The 14,110-nt window shown below is 52.0% G+C and overlaps 1 protein-coding gene across 1 annotated transcript in view; it reads right to left on the bottom strand.

Moving 5' to 3' along the window:
- The window catches only part of LOC137427952 (forkhead box protein K2), an 85,290-nt gene that overhangs the window by 20,019 nt on the left and 51,161 nt on the right, over positions 1-14,110 (bottom strand). The window contains exon 4 of the mRNA XM_068117805.2: positions 11,011-11,157. Coding sequence (XP_067973906.2) covers positions 11,011-11,157 — 147 coding nt within the window. The remainder of the gene's footprint in view (positions 1-11,010; positions 11,158-14,110) is intronic.

Raw genomic sequence — 14,110 nt, 5'->3', positions numbered from 1 at the left:
TGCTCAGAGGTGGAGAAGCAGGTGGGTGAGCAGGTGGGTGAACCCCCGCGAGGGGGGCAGGGGACCCACCAGGTCCACGTGGACGTGGTCGAAACGCCGTTCAGGCACGGCGAAAGGTGCCAGCGGGGCCTGGGTTTGGCGGTGGACCTTGACCCGCTGGCAGGCCGTGCAGGCGTTGGCCCAGTTGCGGACGTTTCGTCGAAGACCGTGCCAGACGAAACGCGCCGACACCAGCTTCTGAGAAGCTTTCCGGCCCGGGTGAGAAAGGCCGTGGATGGAGGCGAAGATGCGGCGCTGCCAGGAAACGGGCACGATGGGGCGAGGCTGGCCCTGGGAGACGTCGCAGAGCAGGACGGTGCCCGCGAAGGGAATGTCGGCCAGGCGGAGGCCCGTGTCCGCCACACGGAGTGCCTGCACCGAGGCGTCGGTGGTCTGGTCGGCCGCCATGAGCGCGAAGTCCACGCCGAGGTGGACCGCGTTCGCGCTGGCCCGAGAAAGACAGTCGGCCACGGCGTTGTCTTTGCCGGCGACGTGCCGGATGTCCGTGGTGAACTCCGACACGGCGGAGAGGTGGCGCTGCTGGCGGGCCGACCACGGCTCCGTGACCTTAGCCATTGCGTAGACCAACGGCTTGTGGTCGACGAAAGCCGTGAACGGGCGGCCCTCCAGGAGGTGTCGGAAATGGCGAACGGCCAGGAATAGCCCGAGCAGCTCGCGGTCGAACGTGCTGTAGTTTAACTCGTTCGGCCGGAGTTGCCGGCTGAAAAAAGCGAGTGGCTGCCAAACCCCATCCACCCATTGCTCATGGACGGCGCCCACCGCGTAGTTGGAGGCGTCCATAGTGAGGGCGATGGGCGCGTTGAGCACCGGGTGAGCCAGCAGCGTTGCGTCGGCGAGGGCCCGTTTGGCGCTGGCGAAGGCCGCGTCCATGGCCGCGGACCAAACAATGTCACGCTTGGCCGGCTTGCCCCGGAGGGCCTCGTAAAGGGGCCGCATGAGCTGAGCAGCGCGGGGCACGAATCGGTGATAAAAATTCACCATGCCGAGGAACTCTTGGAGGGCCTTGATGGAACGGGGACGCGGGAACGTGGTGATGGCCTCGACCTTGGTCGGCAGCGGCACGGCCCCGGTCTTGGTGATGCGGTGGCCCAAAAAGTCAACGGTCGTCGCGCCGAAGTGGCATTTGACCGGGTTGACAATTAAGCCGTGCTCGCTGAGGCGACCGAACAGTGTTCGGAGGTGGAGGAGGTGCTCGGCGCGGGACGTGCTGGCGACGAGGATATCGTCCAGATAGACGAAAAGAAACGGCAGGTTGCGCAGCACGCCGTCCATCAAGCGCTGGAACGCCTGGGCCGCGTTCTTGAGGCCAAACGGCATCCGCAAAAATTCGAACAGGCCGAACGGCGTGATGACGGCCGTCTTCGGGACGTCGGCCGCCCGGACAGGTACCTGGTGGTAGCCTCGTATCAGGTCAATTTTCGAAAAGATGACCCGTCCCGCCAAACGGGCGGAAAAGTCCTGAATATGCGGGATCGGGTACCTGTCGGGGGTGGTAGCGTCGTTGAGACGGCGGTAGTCGCCACACGGGCGCCATCCACCCCCCGGCTTTGGCACGATGTGCAGTGGCGAGGCCCACGCACTATCGGAGCGCCGCACGATGCCGAGGTGCTCCAACGCGTCGAACTCGGCCTTCGCCACGGCGAGCTTGGCCGGGTCGAGGCGGCGGGCCCTGGCGTAGACCGGCGGGCCCGTAGTGGGTATGTGGTGCTCGATCCCGTGCCGCACCGCGACGGCCGAAAACGTCGGCCGCGTGAGGGCCGGGAATTCCGCGAGCAGGCGAGCGAACTCGTTCGCTGCCGGGAGGGCGCACGCCAGTTCGGTCAGCGCGGAGCTGCTCATCGTGCACGCCAGGGAGCTGAAGGTCTCGGCGTTGACAAGGCGACGACGTTTGACGTCGACCAGCAGCCCGTGCGCGCAGAGGAAGTCGGCGCCCAGCAAAGCCATGGGGACGCAGGCGGTCACAAAAGTCCATTGAAAACGCTGGCTGCCGAAGCAGAGGGTGACGAGGCGTGGGCCGAAAGTGCGTATGGCCGAGCCATTAGCAGCGACCAAAGAGGGGCCGCAAACAGCGTCCCGCCTGTCCTGCTCGGAGGCGGGTATGACGCTCAGTTGGGCACCGGTGTCACACAGGAAACGCCGCCCAGACACTTTGTCCCGAATAAACAGCAAGTTGCCCGAGTGGCCGGCGCTCATGGCTGGGAATGAACGCCGGCCCGGCCATTTCCCGACCTGCCGAAAGTGCACGGGGGCCGGCACGTCCGAGCCTTGTGTCCGAACCTGGCGTGGTAATAACACCATGCCCGGTCAGGTGGAGGCCCCGGCCGTCGTGTCGGAAGCGGGCGGTGCGGCGTGGCGGCCGCCAGTTGCACCGGCAGTTCGGCCTCCAACCGCGCAGGGCGCTCGGGCGTCGTGGGCGTCGCCTTGGACGGCGGTGGGCTCCAGGTAACCGCGCCGATGTGCTGGCCCACCGAGGAGATCTTATCGGCTTCCCTGGCGAGGGCACGGGAATCCGTGATCAACGTGCCAGCCAGGGCGAGGCGTACCGGGTGAGGCAGCTGGCGAAGGAACAGCTCGCGGAACAGAAAATCCGGAGAGTGCTCACCGAGCAACGAGAACATATAGTTCATGCGCTCTGACGGGCGCGTGTCGCCGAGCTCGGGCAGAGCGAGCAGGCGCCGTGTGCGTGCTGCCGGTGAGAGGGCGAAAGCATCGAGGAGGAGTGTCTTCAGCGCGTCGTATTTGTCAGCAGCCGGCGGGTGCTCGAGGAGGCTCAAGGCGCGGGCCGCGGTGGCGGAACCGAGCGCCGCCACAACATGGTGGAAGCGGGTGTCGTCCGCGGTGATGCCTCGCAGGGCGAACTGAGAGTCCGCCTGAGCGAACCAAACAGCCGCGTGAGCCTCCCAGAAGGTAGGCAGTTTAAGCGTCACTGCCGTATCCATGTCGGTAGGTCACCAATGAAGGAACTGCGCTCCAACGCGAGTCGAAAGAATTGACGCGACCAAAGACGGAATTTGTCTGAGTTGCTTTATTGAAACAAAACAGCTCAGGTATTCTCACAAGCCCGTTTATCGGGCAGCAATATATATACACATTTATGTCGGGAAGTTTGCCCGGCAAAAGCTATACCGGGCATGCCCGGGTGTCAAGGGCGAGCCTTGGAAAGGCGAGTCTGGACCTGCCCGGGCGTGTTTGGCTGCGGCCTGGCAAGTCGAGGCTGGGCGTGCCCGGGCGCTCTGGGCGAGCCCTGGAAAGGCGATAGCGGGCATGCCCGGACGCTCTGTGCGAGCCCTGGAAAGGCGATAGCGGGCATGCCCGGACGCTCTGGGCGAGCCCTGAAAAGGCGATAGCGGGCATGCCCGGACGCTCTGGGCGAGCCCTGGAAAGGCGAGAGCGGGCATGCCCGGGAAAGACGAGACCGGGCGTGCCCGGGAGGTTCGGGCGTGCCCGGGAACAGTGAGTCCGGGCATGCCCGGGAGAGGCGCGTCTGGCCGTGTTCTGGCCGGTGCAAGGCGATTGTGTGCATCCAGTGGTAACCGCTACAATAACATATATTTGTCTATCGGCAGGACATCACAAAAAGTTCTGGACGGATTCAGACGAAACATGGTGGACAGGTTGGGTGTGTGACGTGGACGAATTGATTCCATTTTGTTGTTCAATAGTCTTCGGGTAATATATGTGTATAACGATAAGATAGAAGACTTGCATGACAAAACAGATATTCAACTGCCAGAAGTTGGGTACGGCTGAGTTCGGATTATCTTTGAGACTGATCGAAGTTAACCCAGAGATAGACATGGGACAGCTGCAGAACCCGATTTAGTGATGTCCCCGAATCGAGTTCCAACTTTTCGAACTCGGTGAATCGGGCACTGCAGTTTATATGGAGGCCTTGCATCCCCCATGTGATCGATTTACCTACCTATGCTTGATGCAAACTTCTTTGAGCTCCGAGCCAAGTTTTTTGCCAAAATTACCGAGCAGTTTTTTTGTCACAAATCACAGCCCTACCCCGACCCCAGTATGTAACATCCACCAACTAATGCAAGCAGACAGGACACCCAACTTAATGTCTATCTTATGGACAGCACAATTTCGATGCAATGCCCTGCCCATGAAACACCAGTCTGATAGTTTATAGTTGGGTCGAGAATCGAACCTAGACGGGTCAACGGTAGGTGCACTCACTGCCTCTGCACTATCACAAGATTGGAGAATAATCAGCACAGACTCTCCGTCTCACGGGCCAACAGCCTCTGCAATGGCTGGGCTACCTGGTAGTTAGTAGTATAGACATTTTGAGTGTCCGTTTTGCAAACCAACAGGGGCCCGCAGTACCAACTCGGCGGGCCCCAACCCAAAATGAAAACCATTCTTAAAACAAGCTCCAGACTTCCTCTAGCCAGCTCAAGCAACTGCCTCTGTCAGCCTTATGAGAACCTTTTATTTGTAGGGCTACCACTGTTTCAGCAACCTTTTTTCCACAACATACCACCTAACATCGAAAATTGGGACAGCAACGGCTGGAACAACAACACATACAAACACTCGACTGTAACACGCACACAGACGCGCAACACAAACACGAGATTGTGACAGGATCGCAAACAGCAGCAACATACCAGCACAGAGGTACAAGGCAACACAGACATACATACGGAAGAATTGCGAAAGGATTGCGACCACAACCTAAGAGGTGCCAGCACAGAGATACAAGGAAATGCAGACATACATCGGGTTGTGAAAGGATTGTGACCCAATGGGATACAAGACCACTACATGCAAGGGGGAACATGGAACAAATGTGCCACAATTGCCAAAAAGTGTTTGCCAGGTCGGCGGATCTTCGACGGCATTCCCAATGCCAAACTCCCTGCCGAGCAACTATGGGGAATGGACCTGCGCCCTTTGTGGGAAGGAGTTCGCAAGCTACCAAAGCCGAAGGGAACACCGGAAGTTTGTCTGCCAAAGGCAACAAGCCGACCCCCTTGTGGAGACTCCACCACCACAATGCTCCGTTTTGGAATGACTGACTCCAAAGGCTAGACAGGACATAGGCCAAGATATGCATACATGCATGCTATATGTCACAGAGCTGGAAGAACAACATGCAGAAGACAGGTTGCACATGGATGCAGTCGCACATCAGGTGGACCAAGCAGTAAACTGCATTCGGAAGTTGGAAGTCAGCCTATCCGAAGCCCAGAGCGCCCAGCAATTGGTAGCTTGGTAGATACAGCCGCTAGCGTGGACACCGCTGCCACGGCTAGAAGAAGCAACCCTAAAACACAGGCCGAACAAAAAGCAAAGGGCACACAAGGGCCGCCGGCAGACTGAAAGATTGTGCACAGGGGGAATGTACATCAACCACTACTCCATGTAGTGGGGACTGTTACGTGCTCCTCCGCAAACCCCCTGGTCACGGTGTACCTCCGAGCCCCGAGAGGAGTCACGGCAGAAAGATCTGTTATTCTGTGTCAAAGATCAATGGCGAAACCACACCAATTGTTACCAACAAACAAATGTTGTATTAAGGTCACACAAGTATAACAACACAAAAACAATAGTAATCAATTGTACAACAAATAGTATATCATTCCTATGATGGTACCATCAGGTTCGTACAATATAACTCACTGTGCTCCAAGTGAGCGAAAATAAGAAGATTCCCAATGTCCCTATTCCCGGCTTCAAGCCAAAGGTGCTTCCGGCTTCAAGCCAAAGTCGATCCGCTCCAGCGATCGTCAGAACGATGTCCAATCGAGATCAGAATCCCGTTCGGATGACAGTCACAGTCACGCGGCCAAAGCTGCGCAAAGGCGCCCTCAAGGTGACTGGGAAATCCAAAGGCGCCCTCCAGGCGACTGGGAAATCACACCCTCGGGTATGGACGTTTCACGGCTCACAGTCGGCGACCTGCAGATTTACCTTCAAAATTCACGTTATACACACGCACACCAGATAAATGTCTGAATGCGGTGAAAATGGCTGAAGCGAAGCAAAGACCTTGCGCGATGCGCAAAGCGCGCGAGTCAAAATGGCCGATGGCCCGTACTCTAGACGTAACGGCCCGACCATGATTTTCCTCGGAATCAACCGCCAAAACCTGACACTCAGGTTGATCTGTCACAGCGATAACAACTCTGTCGCAAGAATCCCTTTCCCGGGAAACCCGAAAGTTCACTAGTGACTCCCGTTCGACAACGTTTGCTCCAGAACTCGAAGTAGCTCGGCTTTCTTGTCGAACTCCCTCACTCCGCCTCCTTTTCCTCCTCTTCCTCTTTGTCCGGTTCCGGTTTCATTTAAAACATTAACTTTTTACCTTTTGAAAATAATAATTTCTATTTCCCTCAAACGACAACAATAATAATATATGGAATCAAAAATGTTTACAGTGGATGAAAACCACAACAACGGAAGTGACGAATCCGTAACAGGATCAATAATCCAGCTTTTCCACTTCCACAGCGGTGCCAACTGTCGTTCTGACTGTTCCTTTGTTGCAGCAGTCGCTGGAAAAACTGGGGGGATGACAGTTCCAGCATCGCGGTCTCTCTGGGAGCTGTGGATAGAACTGCAGGTTGCAGGGAGATAACAAACAGCCAAAGTCATTGCGAGCACCTTCCATACCAGGATTGCAGCATTTGCGCAGCAATTTCCCATGTCTGTGTGGCACATGTGCAGCATTTTCCTGGGTCGATGCAGCACTTTCCAGGTTTGTGCATTTGGACATATGTGGGCAATATTGGGATACAGCGTACACAACTAGGAAAAGCTATGCCAACCAAAAGAGAACTGTCCATGGACCAAATCCAGGAAATCTGGGGGAGCGTTGCAGCAGCAGGAGCCAAAAAGCGTTTCGGGATATGCACTTTGCGGCTCCACAAGATTTGGCGGAAGGCCACCCCCCCAGCCACAGTAAGAACGGATGGGCTCACAAGCATGGTCGGGACTGGAACGATCGAAACAGCTGTTGTCCTGGTGCAGTTGGGACCACTGGCTAGACATAGCAAGCTGGAACAACTACAGCTCACTGCCGCTGGGAAGGCTACTATGCTGACTGTCGCACATTTCTACGCCCATTTGGGACATCTGGAGGATGCGGCAGAGTTGCAGATAGAAACCCTTGCTGATATATAGGCAACCCTGCTGGATGATGCTGCAGTGGTTCCCATGCCAGCAACAACTGCAGAGCACCTGGACTAAAATCTTTCACTTTCCATCCCAGATAAAGCGGTTCCTGCGTGGCCTCCTACAGAGGACCTAGAAGCACTGAAATAAGTTACACAGGAAGTCCCGGAGACCCAGACCGGTTTACAAAAAGTCAGGCAGATGGTCGAGCAGGTCCTACAAGTGTTACGGATCCGTCACTTCCGCCTTTGTTGTTATTATATACTTGTAGTATTTTTAGTTTCAGGTAATATTGTTGTTAAGATTTCTGTGTGAAATGGAGATGACTTCAGTAAAAGGTAAATAAATGTTTGTGAAGGACAAAGGAAAAACGCGGCAAGGAACCGGAAGGTGGAGGAGGAGGAGAACGGCCATGATAGAGATACAGCCGTGAATTGTGTCAAGGCTGCGAGCGGACGTTTTTGATATTGGTGGCGAAGGAGTTGAGGCTTCCTGGGAAAGGGATGTCCCGCGACATCGTCATATGTTGGGAGGGCAATTAAACCTGCGTCTCATGTTTTATCACAAAGTGGGAGTCATCGTTGGAGAAATCAAGCGCCTCCATTACAGGCCTATACGCCATTTTGTCCTCGCAGAAGAAGAGGCTGTCCGCTTGGGTGCATCTTGTTTTGCCGTTGGGATTTCCATATCGACCTCATCGTGTTGATTGCCGTTGGTTTACCTATTGGCTCAATTCCCATATCAACCACTCACCTCGTAATTCCTCATCCCCAGTCATGCCGATACCTGCCTATTGATTTGCCGTTCTACACGACGTCGACCTTCAACCAGTGTGGGGATCCGTGCACAGACTTTGGGAATGTTACATTCCACTCACGTTTGGCGTATCATGAGTTCCTTGCTTTGACAGCATTGGGGAATGATGGTACCATCATATGTATTGTTCATTTGATGCAAGTGACATTTTCATTGTAGTTTCTTTAATAGTGTTATTATTGTTTATGTGAGAGTTCTTAATACAATTACTTGTTTTGTTCTACAATTGCATTGGTGTAGTTTTACAATGGTTTATTAGAAAACGCAAAATAATAAATCGTGTTCCCGCTCCAGACTCTTGAGGTGCACCGTAACCGGGGTTTGGGGAGGTAATACAAAACACAAGGGGTGGGTGTACAGTCACGTGAAAAAGTAAGTACACCCCATGTAAAGTTTTGACTTTTTCAACATATTTCAACATACAGCTATTTGATCTTCATTTCAACAATATTGATAGATAAAGGTGATATAATACAACAAATATCATGAAACATTTACATTTTGTAGTCCATTGTGTAATTTATATAAACAAAAATGCAAATTTCGCATATGGAAAAAGTAGGTACACCCCTACATTTATCACTACTTCAAATACCTAAAATTAGAATCAGGTGCAAATGATTAGAACATCGTTAGAGAGGATCTTGGCAGAACCTGTCTTATTTAAACCTCAGACATTTAGTTTGGTTTGCTCTTTGTTGTTGAAGTGTGTGGCGTCACCATGCCTAGATCAAAAGAGCTCTCTGAGACCTTCAGAAAGAAGGTTAAAGATGCCTACGAGTCTGGGAAGGGATTTAAAAAGATCTCCAAACAATTTGAAATCAATCATTCGACTGTCCGGAAGATCATCCACAAGTGGAGAAGAATCCAAACAACTGCCAACTTGTTCAGGCCAGGCTGCCCCAGCAAGTTCAGCCCGAGAGCAGACCGCAAGATGCTGAAAGAAGTCACAAAGAACCCCAGAATGTCATCACGGGACCTACAGGTAGCTCTTGCCACTGTTGATGTCAAAGTGCACGAGTCTACCATGAGAAAGAGGCTGCACAAATTTGATCTACATGGGAGGTGTAGTAGGACGCGGAGACCGAGATCCGTATATCCGTATCGAGACCGTATCTACAAATGAATGTAGAAGGAAGCAGAGGACGGGGAAGACCGAGAAAGACTTGCCTAAAGATGGTGGAAGAAGAAATGCGGGCAAGGGGGTTAACAAGGAGAGATGCAGAAAATAGGGCAAAATGGAGAAGATTGTCATGGGGACCGCAAGGCTAACCCCCGCTCTAGCAGGGAAAATGGCCTTTAAAATGCATGTTGTGTTGTTGTATGGGAGGTGTGCCAGGAGGAAACCTTTGCTGTCCAGAAAGAACATCAGGGCAAGACTAAAGTTTGCCAATGAACACCCAGGCAAAGACCAGCACTTCTGAAACAATGTGCTCTGGACAGATGAATCAAAGGTAGAGCTATTTGGCCACAGTACCAGAAGACATGTTTGGTGAAAACCAAAGAGAGCATTTGACCACAAGAACCTGATACCAACTGTAAAGCATGGTGGTGGAAATATTATGGTTTGGGGCAGCTTTGCTGCATCAGGGCCTGGGCAGCTCACCATCATAGAATCCACTATGAATTCTTCATTGTACCAGAGGGTGCTTGAGGATAATGTGAGGCCATCTGTCGGAAAGTTGAAGCTCAACCGAAGGTGGACCTCACAACATGACAATGACCCTAAACATACCAGTAAATCCACCAAGGAATGGCTGAAAAGAAAGAAATGGAGGGTTCTGGAATGGCCAAGTCAAAGCCCGGATCTAAATCCCATCGAGATGTTGTGAGGGGATTTGAAACGAGCTGTGCATGCAAGAAACCCCTCAAACATCGCACAGCTGAAAGAATTCTGCATGGAGGAGTGGGCAAAAATTTCTCCCAGTCGATGTCAGAGACTGGTAGACAGTTATAAGAAACGCCTAATTGAGGTTGTTTCTGCCAAAGGGGGCAATACCACCCATTAGAGCCAAGGGTGTACTTACTTTTTCCACATGCGAAATTTGCATTTATGTTTATTTAAATTATACAATGGACTACAAAATGTAAATGTTTCATATTTGTTATATTATAACACCTTTATCTGTCAATATTGCCTGGTGTTGGGCTAGCGGCTAGGGTGCCAGCTTAGGATTCAAGGATCCTGGGTTCGAATCCCGGTCGATCGCTGAATTAACGCCAGGGGGGTTGACTCAGCCTGTCATCCTTCCGAGGTCGTGCAAATTGAGTACCAGTTCACTGGTAATTCCCTGTGTGTCGTAAAAAGGCGACAAACAGGGTTGGCGGCAGGAAGGGCATCCGGCCGTAAAACATTGCTTCAAAAAGGGGACAAAAAAACAACAACAACCACGGTCCCCGAAAAAGGCCAACCCCCGCTTTGCGGGGAAACATGGCCTCTAAACGGTGGTTTATCTGTCAATCTTGTTGAAATGAAGATCAAATAGCTGTATGTTGAAATATGTTGAAAAAGTCAAAACTTTACATGGGGTGTACTTAGTTTTTCACGTGACTGTATATATATATATATATATATATATATATATATATATATATAGCCTGGCGGAGGTGTGCACTCTACCGAGTGCCGTTCTAGTTTCAGAATGGTTTTCGTTTTTCGGTTTGAGGGCCCGCCGATGGGATGGTCTGGGCCCCAGCCTCTTGGTTTGCAAAGATGATACTCAAAATGTTAAAAGTGGGCCAGAACCCCCATTGTCTATACTACTTAATTAAGCCCAGGATATTGGCAAAGCAACACGGCCATGACACCACTGTACAACCATACGTAGAGGTCACTGAACTGACAGAAAATGTGACCATGCACTAGAGGCCACAAATGAATGAATGAAAAGCAGAAGTGTGGGCAAAGAGAGTGATTTGCCAGCTTGAACTATCAGCACGATGTCAGAAACAAAAGGTTAACTTTAAAATTACACTTGTGTGGATCCTTTGAAACACTGATACCTGCCAGCCCTTGTCACTCATGCGGTAGAACGGGTAGTGTTGAGTGATGTGTGAATAAATCCCACTCAGTGTCAGCTGCTTATCAGCTGATGAGGTGATGGCTTGGATGATGAGCTGTGCATATGAGTATGGTGGTTTACCAACCTCCTGTGGTTGGGGGTACAACAGGTGACAGCAATTTATAATATGGAAAAGACGTCGTTACAACATCCAAGACAACTGGAAAGTTTTATATTTTGTGTTCAAAGTTATGAACATTTATGACTGAAAGAGAGGGGGGAGATATGTGGGAAAATGTGCGAGAGAAAGGGCGAGAGAAGGGGTGGGGGGCACTTTCCGACCTCCGTTTCTCCCAATAGCAAATCCTTCCTTCTGGACTTGATGATGACAACTTCCTCGCAAATGTCTTCTGCTCTTCCTCTGCTCCAATTGGTTCACCTGATCATGTGCTTGTTGGAGTCAACATCTCCCTGACTATTCCTCTTCAGCACCGGCGAGTCTGGCAGTTCACTCAGGCGGATTGGCAGGGACTGCAAGCAGCCACCTCTCTTCAGGGCTGGTCTCCCATATTTACATCCCCTGATGTTAACTCAGCCTGGGAATTCTTCCACAGAATCCTGCTCTCTTTTGTTTACCGATTCATCCCATCTCGTCTAAAATTTATCCTACCCTTCTTCTTGCCTATGGTACACCGAATCTTGTGGGGAGGCAGGTGCCCTGAAACAACTTGCTTTCCCTTCCTGGAAAGCAAACCCGACTGATGGCAATCTCAAATCATTCCACAAAACCTGGAAAAAGTGTGTTCACTCTCCGGAGAACAAGAAAAAAACATCTGTCCAACCTCAAGATTGAACTTTCCAACTTATCTCCCAAATCTAAAACCTGGTGGCACCTTGTTAAGTCTTTCTCTGGAGTATGCACCCGCCCAACACCTCTCTCTCTTCAAATTACACCACACGCAACTCCTCTTGTGAGAAGGCCGAATGCCTCAATTCTGTGTTTGCTTCCAAATCTTGTGTACGCAACCCCTCACTCTCGGTACTCATTGTTCCTCGTCATACTCAACTGCTCATGGACTCTGGGACCACTGGCTCGACATACCAGAAACTGCGCCAGTTGAGATACAAGGAAACCCTGTTGGGGGGAGACTGTGTTATTTGCACCTGAGAAGGTAGAGTACTTTCTGTCAACCCTCAAGTATGATTCTTCAACTAGATGACATCCACTCACGTGTCCTAAAAGCCTGCTCTGCTGCTGTTACACTTCCTCTCTGTACCCTTTTCACCCTATCATTTCTGATAGGTCATCTTCCATCTGCTTGGAAATCCGCCAACATCACAGCATTACATAAAAAAGGTGCAAAAACTGATCTCCTTAACTATAGACCAATCAGCCTACTTCGAATCATCAGCAAGGCCATGGAATCCATCATCACAGTTTATATTAAATCATTCCTTTACTCTAACATCCTCATCTCAGATCACCAATTCAGATTCAGACCTGGTCACTCCACCCTGGACGTGCTGTTTCGACTCACCCAACAATGGATGGAGAACTCAATATCAGACGTGAGATCAGGGCCGTCTCTCTGGACATATCTTGTGCTTTTGATGCAGTCTGGCATCCTGCCTTACTTTCCAAACCCTCCACCTATGGATTCAAAGGCTAACTCCACGCATGGCTTACCGACTTCAAACACTCTCGTAGCCAAGGTGTCGCTCTCAACGGAATCCTTTCTTCTCCTCTCCCTATCAAGGCTGGAGTGCCCCAAGGCGGTGTTCTGGGCCCGGTCTTATTCCTGATCTATTCTGACTAAATCACAATCTGGTCAAACACTTGGAATATGTCCTGACAAACCTCCCCCTCTCACTCTCTCAGTCATTCAGTCATTAAAAATCTTGGGTCTCACTATCAGCCATGATCTTTCTTGGTCAAACGACATTTAAAAATTGGCCTCCAAAGCCAGCCGCTGACTGGGCGTCCTCCGTCGTACAAAGTCCTTCATTGGTACACTTCAGGTCCTATTCACCGACAAAGCTTTCATCTGCAAGTTAATGGAGTATTTCTCTCCCCTATGGGCTGGCTCCCCTGCCTCAAACTTTGCTCATCTTGACGCAGTGGAAACCAAGATCTTTAAAATCTCCAGCGATGAAGCCGAGTCTATGGGCCTATCATTTTCACATCGCAGACAGGTTGGCGGTCTTCTTCCGCCTTCTTTGTAGTCTTGCACCCTCTGTTCTCTCCGTGCTCCCACCCCCACTCGCCAGGCGCACGTAGTCCACCAGCAACCCCCTTCTGGTGAAACTACCAAATTCGAGAATCATTGCTCACCTCCACTCATTTGTTCCTCTTTTTCACTGCCCATGGAATAAACTTCCACATTCTCTTCAATCTCATTGGAAAACAGTTTGGAGGGGGGGGGGGGGGGGAGAGACAGTTTGGGGATGAGACAGTTTGGGGATGAGACAGTGGAGGGAGGAGACAGTGTGGAGGGAGAAGACAGTGCAAAAGGGAAGAGACAGTGTGGAGGGAGGAGACGGTGTGGAGGGAGGAGACAGTGTGAAGGGACGAGACAGTGTGGAGGGAGGATACAGTGTGGATGGAGGAGACAGTGTGGAGGGAGGAGACAGTGTGGAGGGAGGAGACAGTGTGGAGGGAGGAGACAGTGTGGAGGGATGAGATAGTGGGGGGAGGAGACAGTGGGGGGGAGGAGACAGTAGGGGGAGGAGACGGTAGGGGGAGGAGACGGTAGGGGGAGGAGACAGTGGTGGGAGGAGACAGTGGGGGGAGACAGTGGGAGGGGGAAACAGTTGTGGGGGCAGTGGGAGGAGACGGAGTGGGGATGGGGGGAGACAGCGTGGGTAGAAATTATGGGGGGGGCAGTGAGAGGGGGAGATAGTGAGGAGGGTTACAGTGAGAGGGGGGAGACAGTGGTGGGGGAGACAGATTGGGAGTGGGGGAGGGGGGAAGAATACAGATTGGGGGGGGGGGGGGAAGACAGAATGGGGAGGGGAGAGACAGATTGGGGGGGGAGAGACAGATTGGAGGAGAGACTGATTGGGGGGAGACTGATTGGGGGGGAGACACTGAATGGGGGGGA

The sequence above is a fragment of the Myxine glutinosa genome, chromosome 5, assembly GCF_964187855.1.
Source record: "Myxine glutinosa chromosome 5, kmMyxGlut1.1, whole genome shotgun sequence".
NCBI classification, from domain to species: Eukaryota; Metazoa; Chordata; class Myxini; order Myxiniformes; family Myxinidae; genus Myxine; species Myxine glutinosa.
Note: the sequence above shows the minus strand (reverse complement) of the source record. Positions and strands in the feature narration are given on the sequence as shown.